General features: G+C 40.5%; 3 protein-coding genes across 3 annotated transcripts in view; 1 reads left to right on the plus strand and 2 right to left on the minus strand.

Annotated features, from left to right (window-relative positions):
- nherf4b (NHERF family PDZ scaffold protein 4b) overlaps positions 1–17599 on the minus strand; it is a 111682-nt gene extending 94083 nt beyond the window's left edge. The window contains exon 1 of the mRNA XM_072668963.1: positions 17595–17599. The gene's annotated coding sequence lies outside the window, so the exon portion shown is untranslated. The remainder of the gene's footprint in view (positions 1–17594) is intronic.
- Positions 831–10913, minus strand: dpagt1 (dolichyl-phosphate (UDP-N-acetylglucosamine) N-acetylglucosaminephosphotransferase 1 (GlcNAc-1-P transferase)). Its single transcript, XM_072692785.1, has 9 exons — positions 10216–10913; positions 9581–9701; positions 8091–8304; positions 5683–5829; positions 5237–5321; positions 4820–5008; positions 2494–2581; positions 2247–2399; positions 831–1602 (listed from the first exon to the last, which is right to left on the minus strand). The coding sequence occupies exons 1-9, from the start codon at positions 10368–10370 to the stop codon at positions 1537–1539; spliced, it is 1218 nt and encodes a 405-aa protein (XP_072548886.1). The 5' UTR covers positions 10371–10913; the 3' UTR covers positions 831–1536.
- c2cd2l (c2cd2 like) overlaps positions 14593–27447 on the plus strand; it is a 36463-nt gene continuing 23608 nt past the window's right edge. Inside the window, exons 1-2 of the mRNA XM_072668678.1 lie at positions 14593–14925; positions 17334–17767. Coding sequence (XP_072524779.1) covers positions 17405–17767 — 363 coding nt within the window. The 5' untranslated portion in view covers positions 14593–14925; positions 17334–17404. The remainder of the gene's footprint in view (positions 14926–17333; positions 17768–27447) is intronic.

Consider the following 27447-nt stretch of genomic DNA (forward strand, 5'->3'; position numbering starts at 1 on the left):
GATATTACGTAGCAAAAGTTCTCACAATTATGAGAGCATGTCTTGTTATTAAGACACATGTAGTACAATGACATGTCCTGATTATCCTGTAATTACATCCTGTAATTATGAGAAAGTTATTAGATATTATGTTCTATGTTATGACATAGAGCATCTTCTAATGATGGGAAAGTATTATTAAGTTATTTTTACAATGTTTTTGTGACATGTGTCAGTGCCACAATTGTAGGCTACCACATATGCTAGATAATCTTTTTAACTTGGCAATGGCATAATTCATTAAATTAATCAAAGTTTAATTGGTCAACAAAATATATTATTATATTATTTTAACATCAGTAAATAAAAAAAAATAGAATTCTAACACACCAAATTATGATTAGGATTAGGTTATCATTGTGTTTGCCCATTAAAAATTACTATTCTGAATGTATAACTTTTCCTTATTCCTTAAAATGGGAACATTTTCTTTTTGCAAGAATTAAAATGTAAAAATGTAATGTAATTAACATAATAATAGTTAATAATAGTTAACTTAATAAATAAATGATCACATGTTAAAATGTAAATAGTTTTTTATCCATTAAAACAAAAAGTGTTCCACTCAAGGTGAAATTACATGATAAAATACAATCCCTCATAGAAAAGAGAAAAAAGTCAATGTCTAATTGCAGTTGACAAACAATTCCATATATTTATTTTAGATTTGCACAGATTTTAGACTGGTTATGCTGTTCAAAGTGAAAGACTTACCTCAACAGAAATGAGCTATGGTATACTGGCACACACTACCACACAAATATAGAAAAATAAAATTCAATAGGAGACAATTTATTCAGTTTAAAAATGTTTAATTTCATATTGAGCTCTCTATTAGGAGAGTAAACAGTCATTTGACACATTTTCGGTCCAGTGTCAAACTGATGCTCTGCATTTAGGCTACCATGCGACTCAAAAAACCCAGACCATACACAGACAAAACCTCAGAAAAACTACCCAGATTCCCAAACTACATTCAATCAAGCCAGAATTCAGAGATGTAACTGTTTACATGTAAATTACCTACAGGTTGTTTTAGTAAGTGAAAGTATTCACTGCAGGCATTACAAATGTAAAGAAGAATTACTTCAGTGGTCCTACCTTTTTATTTACTTGTTTGAATCGTTTCTCTCTGAAAAAGCAGTATTTCTACTCAAGTAAGTATTCCTTCAGGATTCCCTAGTATCAGCTAGTATTCAGTATTAATACTAAACACTTCTGACCGTGTTGATGTGATGCTCATTTATTACTGTATAGCATTTAAATCTGTATATTTTACATTTGTTTTGAGTGCTGCCCCACGGTCCCGATGACGCTGAAAGGCTGAAAGTAACTTCATGTACAGTAGTTGAATTGTACAGAACTGTAAACAGATCCTTATATGAGTGGAAAAAAATGAAAGGCAGCCTTGTAGTCATTCAGAATTGTTCTTAATTAGTTGTCAGAAGTCCTTTAGCTGAAGTCCTGGTCATTCCTGTGTGCTCTGTGCACTGACGGCTAGACATCATAGAAGAGCCGGACCAGGTGATACCGGATTCCGAAAGCAATCACACTTCCTAAGACCTGGAGAAAAGACAAGACAATGCAACATTTAACTCAATGAAAACACAGCATGAAGAAAGGCATGGAAGAAAACATGCATTATAGAGAACTGGTATTTCTTGCTCCTGGGCTCCCCTTACAGTCAAAAGGTGTAATTTACACTCTGAGCCACCACTAAAGGACATGTTTTTCACATGACCTTTACAGGCTGAGAGACAAAGACCAGTATCTGAAGTGACAGAATCATGTGGACTAAGACTGAGTAATATTACCTGATTTTGACTCGATTACCAGATTTTGACTCGGATTATGCAGTGTTACTCAGTTCTCACAAGTGTCTTCCTGCTTTACCAAAGTTCCATAGTGCAGTTAGCAATTTTTACTACCAAAAAAAGAACCTTTGTATTAAACAAAAAACACTTGGCAAAAGCGATGCAGCATGTCTGGTATAGCAAAATGCTTTGGTCTGTCACAGTCAAGTTTTCAGTTACCCACAGGAAATTTTTTTCCAAGATTTCTATAAACGATTAGAAAATGGTTAACCTGTCAAGTATAAATAAAAGATTATATATATATAATTCTTAAGTCGTTTTACTTCAGCCCTGTAATGTAGCATAGCCCAAGACCCTATCAACAAATCAAATACAGGGACTTTGTAACCTTACCTGTATTAAGAGCATGATGGCTGTGAGGTTTCTCTCATGTGTGGGCCCCAGTATCTTCAGCACCAGATTAATTAGGGTCATGTTATTGCACTCAATAAACTCGTCTCCCTCCTGACCCCTGCGCACATCCAGCAGCCATAATGCTTCTGCCACCTGCAGGACAAAGCAAGAAATTTGGATTTTGGTTGACTGTTCTCCCAGCATTGATAGTACGCTGGTGTACTGTTGACACTACACCATACTTCACCTTCAACACAAGCTGTCCTAACTTGCCGAGGTCCTTCGGTTTGAACTTTGAGTAGCTCATGCCAAGTTTCCCAGTATCATGCTGCAGTCTGTGGAAGGATGTGTTATATTTACACATTAAAAATCAAATGAAATTAAAATGCTTACAAAATGAGGTGTAAAATAATGCCTTTATAACAGCATGTATGTACATGCCTTTTATTCTAACAGATATATAAAGTGCACATATCCTACTTTTATTATTGTATTTTAGCCCTTGACATCCTTATATCATTTATTTCACACAACCATTTTCCAACTCACTTCATACCTTCAAATTAAACAGCCAGTCTGTGTTAATGTGCCATCAAGACTGATACGCAGAAATAATCTGCATTAATCATAAAGCAGTCCTGGCTGAAATACTCCTAATGTTTGCCAAATAGAGAGATACAATATATGGACAAAGGCTCCGGGACACACCTCTTAATCACTGAATTCAGGTGTTTATTCAGTCCCATTGCCACAGGTGTATAGAATCAAGCACCAAGCCAAGCTGTCTGCCTTTACACACATTAGAGAAAGAACGGGTGGTTCTTAAGAGCTCACTGAATTCCAATCTGGTACCGTAATAAGAGCCACTGTTGCAACAAGTCAGTTGGTAAAATTTATTCCCTCCTAGATATTCCACCATCAACTGTGAGTGGTATTATTGAACAGTGGAAGCGTTTAGGAACCACATTAGCTCAGTGGCAGACTACATAACGTTACAGAGTGGGGTCTCTGAGTGCTGAGCTCACAGCATAGTGCAGAAAAGTCACAAACGCTCTGCTGACTGAATAACTGTTAGAGCTGCAAAGGGGGACCAACTCCATATGAATGCCTATGGGTTTAGAATGGGATGTCATAAAAGTTCTTGTAGGTGTAATGTTTTTGCAGCCTACTTTCCAAATATGAACTGTATTGTTTGGGAGTGACTGTTTTGGAACTTTACATACAGGTTTACCGATTGCACTGGTTACATAATTATTTATTATTATTTAATATTATTCACTTTTCCATGATATGGGCCATTCAGAATTTGAAAATCTGGGCATGGCCCAAAGTTGAGGGAAAGTTGGAGGGACACTTTCTAAAAACATGCAGTTGAAGGCAACACTTTTACCTTACACAGAACACTAGGTTTCAAATCCCTGATTAGGCAAACATGCTACTCTCCACCAATAAGAATTGTTGGGCAAAATGTCTAACACTATCAACTATCAACAAAACTAACGAGATGATTGTTGATTCATATGTCCTGCTAAGCTTCATGTCAGCCATAAAGGAGCAGAGTATCAAAACACATGTCTAAGAACTTACAATCCTTTGGGAACTCAACTGAGGTTGTGTGCAAAAGGTAAAAAAAGATTTTAAAAAATCGTATTATTTTGAGCAATCGATTGGACTATCTATTTTGGGGAGCTTTTGAACTGTGGCTGTCAGGCTGACAGTTTAGGATGCAAACAGTGAAGACTAATAGGTTTAAGAACACTTTATCAACGGCAACTAGTAGGTTAAATATAGGGTGACTATGAAACTGCACATGTAACAAGTACATACCTCTTACCCACAGGTTTCTGATACAGTGCCTTGAAAAAGTGTTTAACCCTTGTCTGAAATTCTGAATGTATTCACAACTGTAGAGGATTGTAGTAGTATATGGATAGAGTCTGGTAGGAAAACGGAATAAAGTCTTCTTTCTGGTCTTTTGTGTGTAAGGTATTCATTATGAAATCTCCAGGTTTGCAACTAAATTGTAGAGTTAATTAGGATTAGAGAAAAACATCAATTTGGGTCAAGATTTGTTCAATCTCTAATCTAACTTTGGACCTTTAAATCAGACTTAACTAACAGGTTGTCAGGCATATAAAAAAAGTGAGACGTCCAACAGTCTGGAGACGGTTACATAGCCATTAATATGGCTCTAGAGCTCCACCAAATTACAAGCAGAGTCATACTGTCCAAACAGAAAAAGTGTGTTAGAATGGGATCCCATTTTTACATTTAGGTATGTAGAATTAGCCATTGTATTGTTTTTACTGGATCTTTTCTTACTAAATACATAAAATGTCTGAGGCATTGCTGTGTTTTTATTCCTTCACTGTCCCTAAAACCATTCAGTGTTGGAAATGTGCACAGATTCAGGAAGAATCAGAAGGGGGCAAACACTTTTTCACAGCATCGTATGTAAATGTGTTAATATGAGTTGAACTGAAGTGAATTGACATGAAATGAGTTATTAATTTGGACTTGCAGTAATAACAACTCAAAACAAATGAATAATTAGAAATGTAAAACGGGACTACCTGGGCAAGCGATGTCTAGGACAGGGGACTATGTGGAAGAGCTGAGGCAGAGAGTAGATGAAGTTTACGACTTGTGGGATGAAGAAGAGGAGCATGGTCTTGCTGAAATGGCCGAGAATGCCCACCACAGCGAACGTCATCCCGGCAAAGTAACAGAACGTGTCTCCTACAAACACTGAAGACGGGTACCTAACGGGCAGGCAAGAATGTGAACAGCTCTGAATGAGTTCTCTAGTCGCGGCAGAAGTCTGACCTGGTTTGTGTTAGTAAATTCAGGTGAGAGGAGCTTGTCCTGCAATGCAAGTTCTCCATTCAAGTTAACCTTCTACAACAAAAAGGGAGGAATGCTGCGTCATGGTCACTTCAGTGATGTTATTATAACAATGCATTTTCAGTAGGTATGTGCATTAAACAAACCAGTTGTGGTAGAAGAGGGCCAGCGTGGTGAAAAAGAAAGGGATCATGAAGTACAAAGAGAAAACATGGTCATCTCTGTAGTCTCCTGCAATGGAAAAGTGGATGTTAGTTAAAACTGTGTAAACTGTGGCTTTTATTTAACACATATTGGCCATGAATGATGAATTTATGTCTATGTCCTTTTAGGTGTTATAATAAATATCTACATAAAAATGAAGAGATGATGCTTTTCCCATTGCAGGAGCTAACTCTAGCTCATAATCTGAGCCTAAAGAGTGTGTCAGAGATTTGGGGTATGCATTGAAATATGAGCTTTCATGCTCTTCTAAAGTGTTTTCAGCAACAAAATAAACTTTTCTCCTCTGTAGTCTAGACTCTGTAAGGCCTACAAGAAAATATTTGGTTCTTGGTGATGGAAAGGCAAAACAAATAGAACCTCAGCTCACCATTGAGCTCCAGTACATTGAAGATAATGATGGAGCCAGAGATGAAGAGGGCTTGTCCAGACTCTATACCATTGATGCCAGCAAGGATGTTGATGGCATTAGTGCAGAACACAGCTAGCATGCCCATATATACATAATACAGTATACCTGGAAAAAAAAAAAAAACAGAACATAACCAAACATAAATCCTCGGACCTTCAAACACATAGAACTCCTAATCTCCACAGCTTGTTATACTTAATAACTTGCCAATATATCCCGGCTATTTCTATAAATTGTATGAAGTGGGAATCCTGACCACTCACAGATGTTCTTTGGAAAAAAAGAAATCAAAATAAATATATTTATAATATAAAAAACAACTAGGTCACATCGAAAGTTTCCATTCTTGCTTTCCTGTGTTACAACGCCACTGTAACGTTTTTTAAACCAATTAGAAAAAAAAGGAAAAAACATAAAATCTCCATTACAGAATATTTGAAAATTATTGTACATTGGAGATATATAAATACACACAGATCTGGACTTCACTAGATTCCCATGGATCGCATCAGTGAGCCTTTAGGTGCCTATTAACCCATTAGCCCATCTGACCCTTATCCTTATGCATTTTTTTTTTACGGTTTTTAACACATAACCTTCAAGAACGGACTGTTCACTCGCTGCTTAACAGATGCCACTATAGATGAAGATCAGCAGCCGGAGGTGCAGACACAGATGCAGACGCCGCAATTCCGGTAACCTCATTTACCCACCTTGTTCTAATACCAATGTGATGGTGACTGGGGGACTATGGAATTGCCAGTCTGCAGTGCAGAAGGCAGATTTCATTTTAGCTTTTGCTTCTGCTCGGTCTCTAAACTTCCTGGCACTGACTGAAACGTGGATCACCCCAGACAACTCTGCAACTCCAGCTGCCTTGTCGTCTGCCTTTGCCTTTTCCCACTCTCCACGAAGGACTGGCAGGGCGGCGGCACCGGTTTACTTCTCTCTCCTCTGTGGCGCTTCACCCCGCTCTCTTTTTCTAATCTTGACATTTCCTCTTTTGAATACCATGCTGTTGCTGTCTCTTCTCCCACTAGACTTCACATCATTGTTCTCTATCGTCCTCCTGGTCCTTTGGGCAATTTTGTTGTTGAACTGGATGTTCTCTTGAGTGGACTCCCTGTTGACGCTCCACTTATTCTGCTCGGCGACTTCAACCTTCCATCAGAGAAACTCCAGTCTTCATGCCTTCTTCCACTGCTATCCTCTTTTGATCTCATGTTTAATCAGTCTGCACCAACACACAGAGCAGGGAACACTCTGGACCTGATCTTCAGCAGACCTGTCCCTGCTCTGGATGTGGAAGTGACTCCTTTGGACTTCTCTGATCATCACTCTCTCACTCTCACTCCCCCTCTCTGCTCCTTCAACCAGACGGAGCTGCTGTTCATCCCGGGAACTGCTGGACCTAAAAACAATCTTGCCATCACCTTTGAGAACTCACTGGTCACTCCTTCTACTGAAGCCCGAAGCCTTGGTGTAGTCATGGATGATCAGTTATCGTTCTCAAGTCATGTTGCAAACGTAACTCGGTCCTGCAGATTTCTTCTATACAACATCCGGAGAATTCGACCCTTCCTCTCTAGAGAGGCCACCCAGGTGCTTGTTCAGTCTCTCGTCACTTCCAGACTTGACTACTGCAACTCTCTTCTGGCTGGTCTTCCTCTACGCACCATCAGGCCCCTACAACTCATCCAGAATGCAGCAGCACGGGTCGTCTTCAATGTCCCTAAATTCAGCCATGTCACTCCACTGCTGCGTTCTCTTCACTGGCTTCCTGTAGCTGCTGCCCGCATCAGATTCAAAACCCTGATGCTGGCCAACAAAGCCAAGAATGGACCAGCCCCTCTGTACTTGAAGGCATTGGCCAAAAGCCGACCCTTCGCGCCTCAAGTACGGCTCGGCTCGACCCGCCATCCCTCAAAATCCGCAGAAGACAAGCGTCCAGGCTTTTTTCTGTCTTGCCACCAAAGTGGTGGAACGAGCTTCCCCTGGGTGTCCGAACGGCCGAGTCGCTCGCTGTCTTCAAACGCAGACTGAAGACCCACCTCTTCAGAGAATACTTGGACGAATAGAGTACTATAGTCACCTTATTGTCTTGTGTTTAGTAATGTCTAAAGCTTAAAGGTCTCTCTGAACTATTCTAGTCTATTCTAACTAGCTAAGGTTTTCTTGAGTAAATAGCAAAGCACTTTATAAGTCGCTCTGGATAAGAGCGTCTGCTAAATGCCATAAATGTAAATGTAAATGTAAGATCATCAGCGTTTTCCCACTTCACCTTTTATGGCTGATCTGTATATACACATACATACACATATACATAAGTAAGATATTCAAGTTATTTCCAGTCCAGTCCAACTAACCCAGATCCAGATGCATCCCCAAAAGGGCCCGGAACGGTTTGGGCACCACTATGAGGGTGTTGCCAAAGTTGGTGAAGTAGACCATGAGGAGAGGCAGCGAAGCCATAGTGGGCAGAAGCAGCTTGTGCCTCCATCGCAGGTTCAGCACATCATCAGCGAAACCAAGAAAGATCATGCAGCAGATGGCCAACAATGCACCAATCAGCTGCACAAACTGCATCAGAGAGAGATCAAGAGCTGATTAATAGACAATAAAACTTCACAGGCATTAAAATGTGCCCAAATGTTTGGAGACACTCAACCAATGTTATTTCTATAATCAAGGGTGCCAACAGTGTGTTTGTCCTCTTTTGCTGAAGTATCCGCCTCTACTCTTCTGAGAAGACTTTTTATACTAGATGCTGGAACACAGCTGTGATCTGATTGCATTCAGTGACAACAGCATTAGTGAGGTCAGGTGCTGAAGTTGAATTATTAGTTCTCTCCACATGGTCCCAAAGGTACTAGAGCACATAGACAAGGCAGTTGAGCTTTCCTGCAGCCCAGTGCTGAGGAGCTTTATACTCCTCAAGTTGACATTTTGCATTGGGCATTGTGATTTTAGGATTATGTGCACCTGCTCCAGAGAACCACATTTAATTAGCAATGGTTTTCTTCAAGCTTATACAAGTTGTATCTGCACAGCACTTGCCAGCAATTGGTACATCTTAAAGAAACTGAATTCTTTTGTTATAAAAGGGTGTCTAGATACTTTTAGAGAATGAACCACCTGTAAACAGGAAACAGGCAAAGAGAGCAATTACAGTCAACAGAATTTGAAAGTAAGATGAGAGTCTAAAAACAAACCAGAAAAAGACTAAATGATAAATACAAAAGTGCTGTAGTGCACGTTTTGTCTTAAGGGGTCATGTGATGGGCAGAGGGCAAAAAAAGACACAAAGGTAGGTATTTTCAAATCCTTTTTAAAGGTTGTCTGTTGTAATTATTATTATTATTATATATGTTTTATGTAATATGGAAGGAAAATAATAATGTCAAGTGAAATAAATAGGACAGCCCATTAAAATAGTAGCTTTTTTCTTACATATTTACACATAAGGGTATTTGGTATTCATTTGAACAAAATTGAGAGATGGAAATAATATAACTAAACACATAAAACTGAAGACGACTGATTTCTAATTGTTCTAAAATCTTTTAAAACCCCTCCCAGACTCCTATACATCTACAACTTTTTTTTCCTGAAGGCCTCACAATGACACCACTTACTTCCACAATCAAAAGCAAACCAAATTAAATGTCTGATGCTCTCTAACCATGTTCTAATCATCTGCATGTTCCTCTATTATTGTTTAAATGAAGATCAGATTTGTTTACTTATATTAGATAAGACAAATGTTTTCATGGGATGTCCTAACATTTCCATAACTGTAAGTTCTGTTTGTTCTCTCACTGGGTGACATTAGTCAGACATTTCCTTATGCGCTTACCTCATTGTGCGGGAAGCTGCGGCACTGCTCCCCTACGAAGCAACTGAGGAAAGGCACCGGGATGAAGAGGAAGAGGATGATGAGGAAGACTGTGCCACTGATCACCCCTTGAGACTCTGGCCTGAGAGCATAAAAAACATCAAATTTAAAAGTGCTTGAGTTTGTCATGATCATCTGCAGAGATATCCAGACACCTACTACAACCTACAGTGACCATATGTCTTGTCTTCTTTTTTTAGGATCTAAAAAAACGTCTGGCCTCGGTCCATGTTTGCTTCTACAGTTACCACACAATCTGTGTATGGGTTTTGTTTAGTTTTTTACTTGTAAAGCAATTAAAGTAGACTATGTGGCCATATTGGCCATATATGTTATGCATGTGTATTACTTTTAAGAAATGATTAAATCCTTATGCATTTATGTTCATTAACACAGCTGTTGGTTTTTGTGGTTTTACACATACGCTGTCATGGTCCTACAACTTATGCCTGGTTAAGTCCCCAGTGGACACAGTGGACGCCTGTGTTGCCACTTTTCTGGAAAGCGAAATACGGTCACCCCGTATAACAAATCCACCATTTATAGTAGAAAGGAGATCCGAGTAAACATTAAAGAAGTTTATACAAAAAACTCACACTTGTTCTTTTGTGGTTTTGTTCATGTCCAGGCCAAAAAGTCTAGCAGATATGAAATGCTCCTTGAAGGCTGGGATGAGCTTGAGTGTTGCAATGCACCCAAGAGCAGACATGCAACAGTTGATGAAGAGGGGGATGGTGGGAATGGGAGACATTCTGGATTATAGCTACAACTATTGCTGTAAATATTAGTGTAGTATAGCTAGGACGGACCGACGTGACCCGTTTAAGATCGGTTTAAAAAAAAAGGGTAGTTATTTTAGCAATGCCTTGTCAATATATAGACATTTCTTCCTTCATAGCTTTCATTCTTCCTATTCATAGAACAACTAGGCAGCCTCCTACCTAACTTAGTCAGACTACTGACTTAACAAGTTTAGTTAATAAGCTTGCAAGCCCACATTTAGTCGACAAATTAAGATCTAAAGACATATTAACATAAAAGTAGGAGTTCTGTACGGCCTGTGCCAAAGCTTAACCATTCAACACTGCAGTCATTTGATTCATCAATGACAGTTCAGGCTAATGTAGCCAGCTATCTAGCTATCTACTCTAGGTATCACCGCGCTAAACTCGCCGTTTTCCGGATATTCTCGCTAAGCCTATTATAAAGGTGTGTGCTTGATCAAGCTAAAAATAATATATCTTAAAGCCAACCCGTCCGAACACGGCTACATCTGACAGAAACACTGCTGTTTCCAGCCGAGCCGCGGGACAACCTGAAACATCCACGTCTACTTCCGTCAACATGAACGCTGCACAGCCCGCCTCTTCATATCAATAAAAGACTCCGTGCCTATTTTTAACATAACACACACGACGTAAAAGTATTAAATAATATTTAGAAATGTAATTAAAAGTATGAACACGAATTAAAAAAATTTATAAGCACTTTAAATTGAGTGAACATCAAAACGGAAAAGCGCGGAGTTTTCTGGTACCTTCAAGTGACCTAACTGTTCTACACCGTTTACAAATAAATGAAATGGCAAACTAATTGAGCACTTTTGAACATATTTGGCCTTGTATGTTCGGCATATGTTAACACTGACGCTTTATTATCATACGATGGCATGATGATGAAGTTGGAAAGTCTTTATGAGTGCTGCTGTCATTGAAATTGGGCACATGTTGCAGTCACGTTCAATGTGTGCAGGCGTTCACTTATGTTGTGCACAGTGAAAAATCATATTTTGATGCATATGCCTGCAGAAAAAATGGATTATTAAGAATAAAAGCTTCTTTTTTGGTGTATGATTAGTAAGTATGACAATCTGGTTGTGGACAATTTCACACAGCCATTTAAATAGATGTAAATAGATTTTTTTTTTATTAACCCAATTGACAACAAACAAACAACAAAACAAGTTTGGACTCATTCAATGTTTTTATTTTTAATTTTTTTTCTTACATTGTAAATTAATACTGAAGTCATCCAGACTATGAAGGAACACATAAGAAATCACGAAGTAAACTTAAAAGTGTTAATAATTTGTGAAGCATTTAGGTGGGCTATTATCTGGGGTGCTGTTAACTTGCGGTTCTTGAGGCTGGTAACTCTGATTAACTTATCCTGTGCAACAGAGGAACTCTTGGTCTTTCTTTCCTGGGGCAGTCCTGATAAGAGCCAGTTTCAACATTATGTTAGATGGTCTTTGCGACTAAAATTTAACAGATTGACTGATCTTTATTTTCTGAATTAATGATGGACTGACGTTTTTCTTTACTTAGTTGAGTAGTTCTTGCCATAATATGGATCAGAACGTTACTCAAACAGGGCTATTCACTGTACACCAACTCTACCTCTTCACAACACAGTTGATGGTCTCCAACACATTAAGAGGGCAAGAAATTCAAGTAATGAACTCTTAACAAGGCACAGCTGTTAACTGCCTCATAAAGCTGACCGAAAAAAATGCCAAGATGTGCAAAGCTGTCATCTAAGCAAGAGGTGCCTATTTTGAAGAATCTAAAATATAAAACACATTCTGGTTTGTTGGACACTTTTTGTTTCCTAAATAATTCCATGTGTTTTTTCATAGTTTAGATGCCTTTAGTATTAATCTACAATGCACAACATTTTATCATGAAAAACCACAGGATTTAAGGTGTGTCCAAACTTTTGACTGGCACTTAAATTCAGTGTTTTTCATTATTTTAAAAATGTCTGCATTGTAGATTAATACTAAAGGCATCCAATGTGCATATGCATGTGCAGATGTGTGCATGAAGGCTGGGTGATTAAGGTGCAAACTAAGCTACTATACTAACACTTAAATGGAACAAATGAGTTGAGCCATTTTATTAGTTATTAAAAATTATATTAAGTTATTAAGGCTGGTTTTGTAAACAGCATCAAATATGTAAACAGGGTGTAGTGCATTATGAGCCTAGCAGCTAACGTTCAGGTAGAGAGAACAGTACCCAGCGTAAGTACAGCAGAGGTAGTTCCTGCTAAAGTTCAAAGTGCATACAGTCCCGGAGCTAGTGGAGCTCAGAGTGGGCATGATGAGGAAATAGGAAGGATCTGAGTGATCAGTAGCAGCCTGTGTGTGTGTGTGTGTGTGTGTGCAGTGTAGAGTGTGGTGTGTGATCGTGAATGCTAGGTCCAGTCCAGTGTATGCAGTATATGCGTCAGTCATGTCAGAGTGGTTTGTATATATAGCAGGGGTGTAGAAGTGAATTACACTCCACAGCTGTAGGGGGAGCCCAGGAGCAAATATATAAATTCTTACATAATGCTGCTTTAAAACCTTGTTGATTTGCCTCAGAATAAAACACGCCGAGCTTCCTTTTATGATGGGCTTGTGATGGGCTTGCTTTTATTGGTTGGTTTGTGTCACCACACTGGCTCACAGACAGTTGCTGTCATCTTGGTGTCCGGTGCTGTTAGCTAGCTGACGAAATTGTAGTGGGGTCTGCTAGGGTCAGCTTTTAGCTTGGCACCCACTGGGCAGTGGCTCAGTGGATAGACCACCAGGCTATTGATGACAGCATTGTAGGTTCAATACCCGGGGCCCATAAGCAAAGGCCCTCTCTACTCCGGGCATGTGTGCTTCCTGTCACTGTGTGTGTGCTCACTGCTGTGTATGTGTGTGTGGCAGATTTCTCCTTTACAACATCCAGAGAACTCGACCCTTCCTATCTAAAGAGGCCATCCAGGTGCTTGTTCGGTCTCTTGTCATTTCAAGACCTGACACTGAAACTGAAAACTGAAAATTACATTATGCCTAAGAAATGACAGTTTTCTATTCTAAGCCCCCCAATATATTCCCCACCATTATCCCACCCCATTATTATTACCAACTTATCCGCCCAAATATCTTGATGCTAGGATGTAGCTTGGCAATCTAGCAACCCTCTGATCACTCTCAGTGAGTAAACTGGTTAAACACGCTAACGGGACGTGTTCAAGCTTTGTGTCCTTGACCCAGTTAATCCGGAAGCCTGAGTGTCAGTGAAACAGTGGCTGAGCGGAGAAAGTGTGCGCGCGACCGGGAACCTATATGTCCCTTTAAATGCGCGCGACACGTGCGCGCCAGTGATGGCAAGTCTGATTCAGTTTGAAGAACCGATTCATCCAAACTGGACGTTCCAATGAATCATTGATTCACAAGTCAAGTCCACTTGATGCTTATCTCAGCGAATCTAATTCCAGCCTTGGGAAACCCCACACTGTGCTCATTTGTGTGCACACCTTCTTCAGTTCATTGAAGGATCCATACCCTACAGTGTCTTGTAGTTTATTCCCCCTGCAGTACAAAAGTGTGAATTTAGTTCAGTTTTTGCTGCTTAGCTGTTAATAATGTGACTGTGTCAAAAAGGCTCACCCTAAAGCGTTACGAGGTGGTGTCAAATTATGATTTGATGGGTTTAGTGCAAAAATTACTAATTTTATTAACATTTTTACAGTTTTTACAACAATAATGCAGCATAAAGGTAGAAAATAATTTATAGACATTAACTGTTCCCGTCAATTTAATAAATAATTTCCTTAATTAAATAAATCATTCACTCAATTTAACCGTTAATACCCTAAATAAATCGTTTTCTCTGTGTAATAGTCTATTCCCTTTATTTAATATTTCTTTTAACAATCAGTTAAATTAAGAAATCGCTAACGTTAATAAATCGTTACCTGAATTTTGCAATCCGTTCCCTCCGTTTAGATGGGAAGCTTTCGTTATACAGATGGGGAAATATTTACTCCAGTGAACTCTCTGAATATTAATTCATTAAGGTTTCGTACACACACAAGCAAACACTGTAAACGGTGCGCAAAATCGATTCAGTTGATCCTGAGAATCGGTTCAAACGACTTCTTAAAAAAAGAACCGACTCGTGCGGAGTCGGTCATCGCTATGTGCGCGCGCTGTTTGTGCTGCGATTTTGACAGTTGCGCCAGTTTCTCTTCTCTTCGGTTCGGGAGCGGTGGGGAGCGGAGACGTGGTGACCGCTACAGCCCGACATGAGCTCCAATACAGTGTTTCTGAGCTCACCTAAAACAGACAGGGAGGAAAAGCGACCGTAAAGACCCAGAAAAGGACGGCTGTCCGGGTTCCGTGCTGGACTATCAGCGGCTAGCCGCGGTGGCTAACGACGGTTGTCAGCAACGTTAACGTTGGTTGCCAGGCTGCGTTTGCTGTACTGGCGAGCTGCTGTTGCTGGATACTCTGCCGTCCTTTACTCGTCGCGTCGTTTGGAGGAAAGGTAATTAGCTATAATTCCAGCTACATTTAGCTTTAACTTATTTCTGCTTTTGTGGGCTCATTCAGTTTTGGTGTTGACGCCTGACGGAGCTAACTAGCGAGCTAGCCGGCTAAACTCCCTGTAACCGTAAAAGCACGGCTAAACACACGGGTATTAACTTAGCTAGCTGGCGCCAGCTACTTGGCGTAAACACGCAATATACTAAACAGCGCGTATTTTAATGTAGATGTGTGGACTTACTCTACGTGAATCTAGCTACGTGAATCTACCGAGCCTCGCTGATTTTAAGGAGTTGGCACCAGCGCTGGCGTGTGTAAGCGAAGCGAAACGCCGCAGCTAGACCTGCCAAGTGTCCGCCGGCAGAGCGACTCTGAGCGGCCAGAGGGAACAGCTGTGTGGCCTCTCAGGCAGAGACCAGCGAAGTGTATTGGCAATATTCTCATACGTGGCGGAGATCAATTAACCCACAGAAGGCTTACTAAAGAAGATACAGGCTAAACTGTGGCAAATATTGCATACAAATACTAGGCGAAATTATTTAGCACCAGTGAAAGCTGGGAAGCTGGGAAATCTGGGTAGTAAGTGTTTATTTACTTAAACAGGAATATTAGAATACATACAGGTGAAATCAATATAAAATCTAGCTAGTGGTTTAATGTCTCTGTGTTCAAAGCTCTCCTCGTAATAGTCTAGTAGTATTTATTGTGATCAGCCAGCACCTGTTCTGGTAAATCAGTGCTTAATGATGTTAAATCAAATCAAATTTTATTTGTCACATACATAGTCATACACAGTATAACTTGCAGTGAAATGCTTTTTTGACAGTCTGCTCACATCAAGCTATACAATAAAAATCTACATTTAAACTTAACTAAACCTTAACTTAATGAAGGATAGTGCAAAAGTGCAAAAGAAAAATAAAATAAAAATGAAGAAAATAAAAATAGAATAAGTTACATTTAAGTTAAAGAATAGAATATAAAAATGAAAATATAGAAATATAAGCAAAAACAAAGTACAGAATACAAATATACAAATATATATACAGAGATGAAATAGTGCGTGTCTGTGTGTGTGTGTGTATATATACATACATATACATATGTACATATTTATCTGTATGTGTGAGTTAAAAGAAATATTTCCATTGTTGTCCGTAGTGTGTTTTCCGTGAGCCATGGTTGTGTATCAGGTGATAGAACTGGCTTGGGACGTCCAGGAGAAATCTAGGGCCAAGCTTTGTTCCTCAGACTAGCTCACAAGATCTCAACTGCTTTCTTCACAATGATAAATTCTTGTGACTTTTTACTGAATTTATTTTTACATGCGTCTGTTCTAATGTGGAGTGATGGTCTTTTTGCAAGCAGAAACTGAGATAGGTACTGAGATAATCTAGCAACGGGACGGTACTGAGATAAATGTGTTGAGGTGCCTAAAAATGTCTGTACAGTACTGTGTATTTTTGTGCTTTTAGCTAGGTCAGTCTTGACAAGCCAGGACATAAGGCGTGAATTAATGGTAAGAGATGTAACCTTGATTTTTAGTCAGCATCTTCTTGAGCTACAAACTGAGACTCAGAAACTGTGCATTTTTTATCTGTACAGGAAAAATGTGGCATAGAGCATGACATTCCCCTCTTTTTTGTTTGTACAGTAATGTGCAGATGTTTTGGCACCTAAGCACATTGTTTATCTCAGCAATAAGTGTTATTCTTTTGCTTGTCCATATCACATTAGAACAAAGTCAGTAAGAAGTCTCAAAAGATTCTCGGATCTTGTGAGCTGGTGTGAAGAACAAATCTTGGCTCCAGATTACTCAGGGACGCCTCTAGCGAGTGTATGGATTTTCTCAGTTCCATCAGCAGCTCACCTGAATTAACATCATTAAGCACTGATTTACCAAAGCAGGTGTTGGATGACAACTATAAATAATACTAGGCTTCCATGAGGAGTGCTTTGGAGATGTTAATGAACACAGTGATGTAAAACCGCTACTTTAATATGAAAGTGTTTTGTATGTATTCTAATATTAGTGTTTTACTGAGGAAGTAAACACTTACTGCCCAGATAAGGAGTTTTTTTTTATTCTTATTGTCAAAGATGTCTAACACTTTATCTTCTGGGCCCAAATGCACAAAACGTTTAGTCACAAAAATAGTAGAAGTTCTGATCTGTAATCTGTTCTGCTCAGTAAAGTTGTAGTAAATAGAGAGATATCTGAATCTGCTGCAGCACTCCTATTTTTACTAAGCTTTCTGAATGTGAGCCCTCCTCCATTTAATCCCTCTTCTGTATGCCAAGCTAACAACCGGAGTTGTTTCGCCTACTGTAGCTTTGGTCTCTTAATTTTTTATTCTGCAAGCTTTCTGTTGTGCCTCTCAATCACACCCTTTCTCTCCATCTCCACAGCATCCCACCTCCATGAATCAGACTTTCCGTCAGGTAATAAAATGCGACTGAAGTGATCGGTGAGAGAGGTGATGATGAGTTTCCAGGACGTGAGCTGGCTGGTCCTAGTGGCGCTCTTCTGCGTCTCACTGCTGGTCGTGCTAGCCTGGCTCGTCCAGTTCTCCCTGGCCTTACTAAGGCCCAGGAGAGGTGCCAGGCTTCAGCGGGGCGAGGAGACCTCCTGGCAGCTGCCCCTCAGCCTCACCCACCAGACCCTGACGGGTGGAGTGTGGGGCTCCCTCCTGAGGCTCCGTTTCGGCCGTGACGGCTCTGCGAGTGACACCGAGGCTGGGGTCAAAGGGCTCCTTTCCTCGCTCTTCGCGTTCAAGTCTTTCAGGGAGCACTGGCAGAGGGCCTGGGTGAGGGCGCTCAATGAACAAGCCTGCAGACAAGGGGTGAGTTAATACTGTGCAGTGCAATCAGATGTTTCACATGGCAGAGAATACATATTATACACATTATTGTATACCATCAGTAAGATAATATCTCTCTCTACGGTTGGTTCTGGGACTGCAGCAGAAATACACTGATCAGCCATAAGAAGAGCAGTGCAGTGAAAAATATGATTAGCATGTATAAATGGCACCTGCCAATATGTAACCGTCCTGTACTGACATGTATACTTGCCATACAGTACAGTAAAATTCCTCTCTTCGCATATATGCCAGTAGCGCTCCCAGTCGTGGCATTAATCTTTAACCAGTGGCTTTAACCACTGCCCCCAACCATGCTACAGTGCCCCTGGGACAGAGATGGTTAAGGGCCTTGCTCATTGACCAAACAGTGCCAGCTTACCAGACCTGGGTGTCACCTGCCTAAACATTGCTGCAACCTTTCAGTATTCCTAATGGCTGTGGCCTCTTTCAGCGGAATAATGCTCCCTGCCACACTGTAAAACCATTCAGGAATGGTTTGAGGAACATGATGAAGAGTTCAAGAGTTCAATTCCCTAGATCTCAATCCGCATCTCAATCAAGCATCTGTGGAGTGTGCTGGACAAACACTTCCAATCCATGGAGGCCCTGCCTCACAATTTACAGAACGTACAGGGCTTGCAGGAGCCTTGCTAAAGTCTTGATGCTAGATAGGTCATAGCTGTTTTGTTGGCACAAGGGTGACCTGTACAGTATTGGGTTTTAATGTAATGGCTTGTTTGTAGGTATGTTGTCATATGTCTGTGTGCAAATGTCTATATATGGGGACAGGTATTTATAGACTTTGTTTTAGAGGGTGTGTGGGCACAATGTGCGAAGCAGGTTTACTCGCTAGTCAGTGTGTAGGAGTTTTGAGTTTCAGGAGTGAAAGACAGGTTCTTGTATAACGCTTCTCATTCTCTTGTTCTCTCGCTCGCTCTCTGTTGGAATTACATCATGTCTCCTGAGGCCTAGAGACAGTTTATATATATATATATATGTGTGTGTGTGTGTGTGTGTGTGTGTGTAAGGTATATTCTTCATTCGAGTGGAGTCCTGGGATTATATTTAACAGCTTTCATGGTCACTCTTTCTCATTCAATCTGTTCATTTTGGCCTTCACAGACTTTGTTTAATTAGCTATGCGGTGTAAGTCATAGTAATAATGCTGCCAGTACCTCACAGATGTTTGCACCATGTGTGTTTCATTTTAAAATGGCAGCCTCCATGGGCATGTTGTGAAGCCACTGATTTCTGATGGGAAATGTCCCTCATTTACTCTTATTGTTCCAGGTGCTCCAGGGTCCATGTTATATGTGTTCTGAGCTGAAACCAGCTTCTTGCATTTAACTTGGCTGACAAAAAAAAAAAGATTTCAGGTCAGTGCAAAAGTCCTGCTGGCACTGAGCCCATCTCTTAGACAGTTCAATAGTGTTGGAGATCGCTGGCGTGTCCAAAGGTCTCCTTTCCTATATTTAACCACGTCTCTGTTTGATCTGCGTGGGTATCAAAGCTCAATGCTGCAGACTGCCCTCTGGGCACAGAGTGAGAGAGCAAGTGATGTCCTGCCTCCCTCGTTCTTTCCACCACTTGCATTGTCGTCGTCCCCGTTTTCTGTGTGGTGGAGTTTAATGGGGGTCAAACTGGGCTGCAGTCGCCCCTCCACAGGGGGGGGAAAGGTGACACTTGGTTATGTCTAACCCCGTTACCCTTTTTATTTCTCGCATGATTTCATTCAGTGGTGGTTGAAGAGAAGAGAAGGGCGTCCTTGGTACAAAAAGACTTTCAGATGATGTTGTACTTGTGATTATGTATATTATTGTACACTTTGCTGTTGAGAAACACAAGCAAATTGCCAAGGATACATTGGTGATTAAAATTGCTGCTTTGTTTAATGACATGGATAAATGATCCCACAATATTATTATGAAGCTTCTCATGTCAGCATTCTAGCACCTTATAATTTCGGTCATGTGAGCTTTCTCTTGCAGCCACTAATCCCCCATTTTGCTGCATAAGTTGGGACACCTGCTCATTGTTCATTGTTTCTTCCAAATTCAAGGATATAAGTTGTTGGAGTAACTGCCTCTATTGTCCATGGGCTGCTTTGTACTAGATTTTGGAGCATTGATGTGAGGATTTGATTGCATTCAGTGACAAGAGTGTTAGTGAGGTTAGCATGTTGATTATTACCACCCCACCTCATCCCAATTGTATGGGACCTTAGGCATGGTGCCAGTAGATTTACATTTATCTGTTCCAGAGAGTCCTATTCTATTGACAATACTTGTCCACAGGGACTGGACAAGCTGTGTGTGTGCATTTGCACATCTGTGTCAGCAATGGGTGCAATGTAAAGTAGATTATGCATTTATTAGAAGGGGTGTTCATGAACATTACAGCCTCCACAAGTCCACATCCTTCAAATTCAGAAGCAGTAATTGTTTGGCTGTTTTTATCCACAAAATCTGAATTGTACTGTGGATGTCATAAATACTGTATATCCCAGTTTTATTGTGCTAATACTGTGCTTTGAAAAGCTCATTTGGAAGCTCAGCATAGAATTATTATTAATCATTAAATTAATAATTAATAAATTAACCAGCCCCTTCATCAGTTGCAGTTAATATTGCCTATTTGTTTACATACTTAGCTTACTGCTAAATTCAACATATATTATTGGTGCAAAGCTTACATTTCCATTTGTGTTTCATTTAGCAAAAAACAAAACACCTTGTTCCCCACATTTGGGAGTAAGAGATGTACACAATCATTCTGATCAGAATGAACAGAGTGAATGTTGGTATGTTAGGAATTTTCAGTGGTCTGTCAACCTGCTTAGCTTTGCATTCATCTCCTATGTGATGTCCCCTTTCACTTTCCATTGCATCTGATGACATTTCAGCTGGTATGAAGGCTGCATACTCTTTCCTCCAGTGGTAAAGGTGTTGTAAAAAATAGGTAGCAATGAGGTTATTGCTCGAAATGTCTTCCTTCACCCCATTTCTGTCCGAAAGTCTCCAGCTGATAGTTGTGCCAGTTCAGCAACCTAGTTATTTCATTAGGTTGTCAGAAGGAGGTGTTCAGAGAGGATGTGGTTATGCAATTCTAATGTCTTTTCGCTTCAGTTTCTACACAGTCAGTAGGATTTTTCAGGGAAAGGATGAGAAATCGAGCAGAAAACCGTTTAGAGGACCTCAGTTTAATTTCAGGGATAGGAGCCAAGTGCCGAAGCAGCACCTAGCATTTTCATTCTGTCGATTGCTGTGGAAGATCCTGCCCAGAGTAATGGACTGCGCTGTTGTGGAGTCAGGGCTTTTCTTAATGAAGTCTTTTAAATTCAAGCATCTCTCATGTGGCTGTGAGCCAAATAAGTGGATTCTTGTTTTGGAGGTATTTAAAATGTTCCATGTAAATGTGGCACAATACTATGTGCTCTTGCTAGTCCTCTGCAGAAAAGGCAGAGAAACCAATCTCCCTGTCATTTTTCAGTTTGCTCCAATAATCTTTCATTGCTGTGTCGTACCAAAGACTACTATTACAAGCATGTTAGCACAGTGAGGTTCCCTGTCAAATGTAATAGGTCATAGCATTTCACAACTGTCCAAAAAAGGCTTCTGTCTGATCTTGCAGCGTGAGGAAATCTCCTCAGATGTTCTGAAGCAAGAGCTCCATTGCAGTCAGAGGGTTATTTTAAGGTTTTCTTTAGCCTTGTGCGTCACATTTCCTTTGTAGTTTAATCTGAAGAGAAGTATTTCATGCCAAAATTGGGATTTTCTTTGGAGGTCAGAACTAGATTGTTTTCTAGGAAGGTTTTATTTCTAGAGAGCTTTCAGTTCCCCTTTCACCCTTCTGGGCTTTTTCTTATCTAAACTTTGGTTGTATTGTATACTGGAATCCTCATTTCTTGTTAAAGTCTCCCCGTCTGTTAATTGAGGTTTTATGAAGAAGGATTTCAGTTTGAAGGCTTTGATCTGCAATCTGTCTCCTAATCAAAGATAAAAGGCTCTCGTTTTAGACTCTCATTTAGGAGGAAATGATCGCTGCTGTCCAATGAAAAACATGTATCTACGTTTTTGTCCATCATTGGAACCCTGGAGCTGCTCTGTACACTGTGTAAATACTAGACATAGTAGTCATTTTTGCCTTCTCCTGTGCAGTCATCATTTTGGACATACATGTTGCCCATTGGACAGCGCCGATATGCACGCTGGTGAACGCTTCAAGGAGTCATTCATGTTTGTTGTCTACCACAATTTAGAATAACACTAGGGCTACACACATCTAGTTTCAGCATCCTCCGTGCAATGTGTGCATGCACAGTTGTCATTGCAGGATGTGTAGTGTCACATAAGACAAGTGAAATAAACACGTCATGCTACAACTTTTCTACTGCTTAATACAAAAGGAAAATTCATTTTCCATGACATGCACTATATGGAGAAAAGTATTGGGACACCTGCTCATTCATTGTTTTTTCCAAAATCAAGGGTATTATCCTGCCCTATACCTGTTAAAAGGATAAAGGATAAAGGTGCACGTATTCGTCACTGTACAGCGTGGACTGTACAGCGAAATGTGTCCTCCGCATTTAACCCATCTGGTAGTGAACACACACTCACACACACACATGTGTTAGGGGCAGTGAGTACACACACACACCCAGAGCGGTGGGCAGCCAACTCCAGCGCCCGGGGAGCAGAGAGGGTAAAGGGCCTTGCTCAAGGGCCCAACAGTGGCAGCTTGCCGAGCCCGGGAATCGAACCCACAACCCTGTTATCGATATCCCGGCGCTCTAACCGCTGAGCCACCACTGCCCCGAGGTCTGTTGGAGGTCTCTCTACTACCCAGGAAAAGCTTTCTACTAGATTGTGGAGGAGCATTGCTTTGAGGATTTGACTGACTTGATGTTGAATGATCACCACCCCACCTCATCCCCAACTCTACAGCTCGTCCCAAAAGTATTGGATGGCGCACCATCATTCCAAAGAACACAGCCCCACTTCTCCACAACTTTATACTAGGGGCTTTATACCCCTTTATCCTACACCTAGCATTAGGCATGGTACCAATAGGTTCATTTTTATCTGCTCCAGGGAGTCCTATTCTATTGGTAACATTTCTCCCCAGGGACTAGACCAGCTGTGTGTGCATAACACATTGGTATCAGCAATGGGTTGCAACCTAGAGTAGAGTAGAAGGGATGTCCACACACATTAGGACATATAGTGCATCTACCAGAGGTGGATTATATCAAACAAATATTGTTTATTTTACCCCAATGTTTGTAACATTAAGAGCATTATTAATTTCATGACCTGTTGGATTATCATTATCATTATTATTATTGAAATCTGGTAAAAATTTAAATGTGTGATTCCCTAAATAACACATTTCACAAATCTTTAATGATTTCTGTGCTATACAGATGTATAAGATGGCACTGTAAGTATTGCTGTAACCTGAATCCTTGATAGGTTCTAGCACTATCATCATGACTCTGCATTTGCTGCCAAGATGCCCGTTTCCTAGCACTGTTCGTGTCTCGTGCTGAGAGGCAGGTGAAATGAATACGTACTCCAGGTTAATTCCTCATGTTATTCAGATGCTCCATCTTGATGGAAATTCAACTGATCTGAAAAACGTGTGTGCGTGCATGCGTGAGAAGAAAATGGAGAGAGTGAGAACAAGAGCTCAGGTCACGAGCGAAAAATTATGCCTATGCTAGGTCATGCCTGACCACCTTAACACACAGCCAGCCACCTGTTGGCATAGCTACAGGAAAGCTGATCGCATGGTTTTGTCTCAGCCATGGTGACCACATTTTCAGTCTGTGTGTGTGTGTTTGTGGAAGACAAAGTAATGGAGAGTGAAAGTGATCACAAAACTTAATCTTCCTTTTCCTGATATTAAGATCCTTGTCAGGGTTTTCTCGTATGGTCTTACTGTAACCATGTGGACTTGCTGAACCAGTTAGGAATGTTGTTTGGGCTTAGAAGTGCTAGAGTCTGAAACTAAAGGTTCTTAAACGATTCTTGGATTGGATGAGTACTCGTGTTTGGTATGGAACCTTTACATGATGTGGAGGTTTCTTTTAAGAAGTAGGTTTGTTTCCTACATTGGTGTTGTGCTTAAATATTTCTGTAAAGTTCAGTGAGGATATTTATGTACCAAAACATACTTCATTAATTGGTAACGCTTTTGTTATTGTGCCTTTACGACTGATCTATGTCAATGATTTCTGTTCTGATTGACTGCCATGTGTTAGGCTCATTCAAAACACAATCCAGACTGAAACACTCCTTTTAAGGTCAAAGAGTGTGAGTGGAGGTAAACTGCTGTAGGCTCAATGAGTCCAGGGAGTTGTTGCAGTTTAAGTTGCGGATTGGGGAGTGAATGATGTGTTTTGAAGGAATGTGTTTAGATGCCACACCCAACTATTACACAATATTGGCATTTAAAAGTATATAAAAAAGGCTATGGAAGGTTCTTTAGGAAACCAAAAGTGACATCATCCCAAATAATACATTTGATAAATAATTTTTATTTTAAAGAAGGTACCGTTTGTGAGAAAGCTTTCTTATGAATATAAGAGAAGGCTGGAGTAAAATACAGAGATAGAAAGTAGACATCCATGCCTTGAGTACAAATGTTGGCTCTCTTGAGTGTCTGCTCTCATGCCACAGACTTGTGAGCATATGAGGAGTGACAGCTAGAGGAGGTTAAGAGGTCAGAGACCATTTTTTGAGTAGGCATCAGAGGGGGCATAGGCTTGTGACTCATGGGTAGTAAGATCGTTGGAACTGGAGACAACCCCAGCAGCGTCTCCTTACAGAGAAAGCATGCTCACGTTCTTATGGCCGTGGATGCTATAGAGACCAGCTTTAGTCCTTGTTCGTTGCAGCACGCACTAAGACAGTCACACCGACTCCATGTGACCCCTTGCATGGAAGTCAGAATGGGAATTTGACCGGCGCTTAATCTTCCCCAGGCAGTTCCACACACAGTGGCTTTTTAATCAGATTACTGGTGCACAGAAAGCGAGATAGTGGCTTGAGTTTCAAGTGTGTGAGAAAGGAGAGATCAGCGCCTTGAGTTACTGGGCTTGAAATGGAAAGTGGAAATGGAATTTATTTTGTAATTCCAATATTAGGCCAAAAATAATTAAAAATGACATGATTAGTATTGGCAAGAAATACTGAATTGGAATAATAATAAATCTGATCTAATCTAGAATGGGAAAAACATTCACCTAGTCATGTTGTTAGCTTTGTATTTCTTCCTGTGGGTAGAAGAGTGTTTGAGTAGTTTGAGCATGATGGCCCACTCTTAGATCCTCACCTGAAAGGGTCCATATCCTACATATACATTGGACAGAGACACATTGTTTTTGTGTTATTTACAAAGTCATTCATTTTGGCACTCACTGATACCTTTTATTAGGAACACTTGTATACCTACTGAGTCATGTAGTTACTTGATTTTAAGCACAGCATTATTTGTATGAAATGCACTGGTGTGGATATTTCTAGAACTAAGGATCTCTGATTTTTTCAGAACAACAGTCTCAACAGTGCCCTAGATGGTGCAATAAAGAAAAAACATCCAGTGAGCGGTAGGTCTGCCGTCAGAAACGTCTTGTTGATAAGAGAAGTTAACAAAGAATGGTCAGACTGGTTCGAGCTGTCAAAAGGGCTCCAGTAGATAATCATTGTGTACAGTTGTAGTGAGCAGAAAGGTATCTCTGAGTCATACCTTAACGCAGATGAGCTACAACAGCAAACGGCAACATCGGGTTCCACCTCTGTCAGCCAAGAACAGAAAGCTGAGGCTGCAATTGGACAGTTGAGTCTCGATTTCTGCTGAGGCACACAGACAGTAGGGGCAAAGTTTAGCATCAACGTCCATGAACCCAATCTTCCTTGTGTCAACTGTCCAGGCTGGTGGAAGTTGTATAATGGTGTTGAGAATGGTGTCTTGGAACCTTTAACACTAATCAGCTTTTGCTTGAATGACAGTCAATTTGAATATCATTCCTGACCATGTTCATCTCTTCATGGTGGTTTGCCCATCTCCTAACAGCTACTTGAGCATGGTTGTGCACCCTGACACAAAGCAAGTTTTCTCAAACTGGTTTCCTGAACATGCCAATGAGTTCAGTGTTCTTCAGTGATCTTTCTAGTCACCAGATCTGTATCCAGTCGTACACCTTGGCATGTTGTAGAGCAGGAGATTCACAGCATGAAAATGCTCCTAAAAGCAGTGGCAAGTCTACTCAATACTAGCGTGTTGCCAATGAAGTGCTTGGTGAGTGTATAATGACAAATGTCCAGCCTCTCTTTATCACTTAAAATAATAAAAAACGTGTTGGTTTTCATAGCCTCACAGAAACAAAGGTGCTTTTTTTGTTCTTCAATTAAAAATATAGAATTTGAAAGTTTGAATGAAAAACTATCCTGATACTGTATGTAATATAGGACTATATAGAAATACGGTTATATAGGATTTTTCTTTCCATTTATCAGCAAATAATAATATCCTCTGCCAATGTATCAACATTCCCTAATGCAGCAGTGATCCTGGTTAGGTAGTGACACGCACAAGCGGTTTCATATACACAAAATCTCTCTTACTCATGCTCTTACATGCTCTCTTTCTCTACCCCATCCCACCCCACCCCCCTTGTTCTTCCCCTCTCTCTCTCTCACCCTCTTCCTCTTCCTCTCTCTTCCTCCCTCAGTAATCCAGGGATTTGACAGAAAGGGATTGGCACAGCTGGTTATGTGTTATGATGTCAGCAGAAGGACATTCTCTGAGTTCTGATAAACACACGTGCGCTAATACACATACAGATGCAAACACCCAGTGTGTTTCATAGTGTAATTGCATATATTATACACTTGGACTTGCCGGCTTCATTTGACCTTTTAGGGCATTTACATTTGTACACAAATATCAGACTGAAGCATCATATACTTGAGATCATGCAGTAAGTAGAGTCTGCAGGCGCATACAACAAAAAGCCATAGCAGTAAAACCAACTGTCTAATAGCATATCCCTCTTGTCCTGCCAATACAGCTCAGACCCGTCAAGGAATGGACTTCACAAGACGTCTGAAGGTGTCCTGTGGTATCTACACACCAATACATTGGTATCAGATCCTTTAAGTCCTGAAAGCGTGAAGTGGGGCTTCTGTGGATTGAACTTGTTTGCACATTCCATCGGTTCACTGGTTGTACATTTTTGGACCATTTTTGCATTTTGGACTTTTGCGTACCAGGAGCACTCCACAAGACCTGCCTGATGTTTTGAAGATGCTCTGATGCACTTGTGTAGCCATCACAATTTGTTGCTTGTAAAAGTGTCTCAGATCTTTACGCTTGCCCATTTTTCCTGCTTGTAACTCCTTACCTTCAAGAACTGACTGTTCACTTTCTGTCTAATATATCGCACCCCTTGACAGATGCCATTGGAACCAATGACAATCAATGGTATTCACTGTTATGGCTGACCAGTGTATGTCATACATGCCTGTGCACTCCCTTGGCTTAATGAATTCACCCACATTGAAGCTATTGCAGCTCTGGATGCTGCTTCACTATAGAGATTTTACATTATCATTAAAACGCGCCATTGATCCGGTCTCCTACTTCCATATCAT

The sequence above is a fragment of the Salminus brasiliensis genome, chromosome 1 (genome assembly GCF_030463535.1).
Source record: "Salminus brasiliensis chromosome 1, fSalBra1.hap2, whole genome shotgun sequence".
NCBI classification, from domain to species: Eukaryota; Metazoa; Chordata; class Actinopteri; order Characiformes; family Bryconidae; genus Salminus; species Salminus brasiliensis.

Bases quoted from the DNA above. Each gene is read 5' to 3' on its own strand.
- dpagt1 (XM_072692785.1), bottom strand. From the start codon at position 10,370: ATGTCTCCCATTCCCACCATCCCCCTCTTCATCAACTGTTGCATGTCT. The intron at 9,702-10,215 runs GTGAGTTTTTTG...TTATGCTCTCAG, and splicing joins AAAACCACAAAAGAACAAGT to GCCAGAGTCTCAAGGGGTGA. The intron at 5,830-8,090 runs GTTAGTTGGACT...TTTTTTTTCCAG, and splicing joins GGGGATGCATCTGGATCTGG to GTATACTGTATTATGTATAT.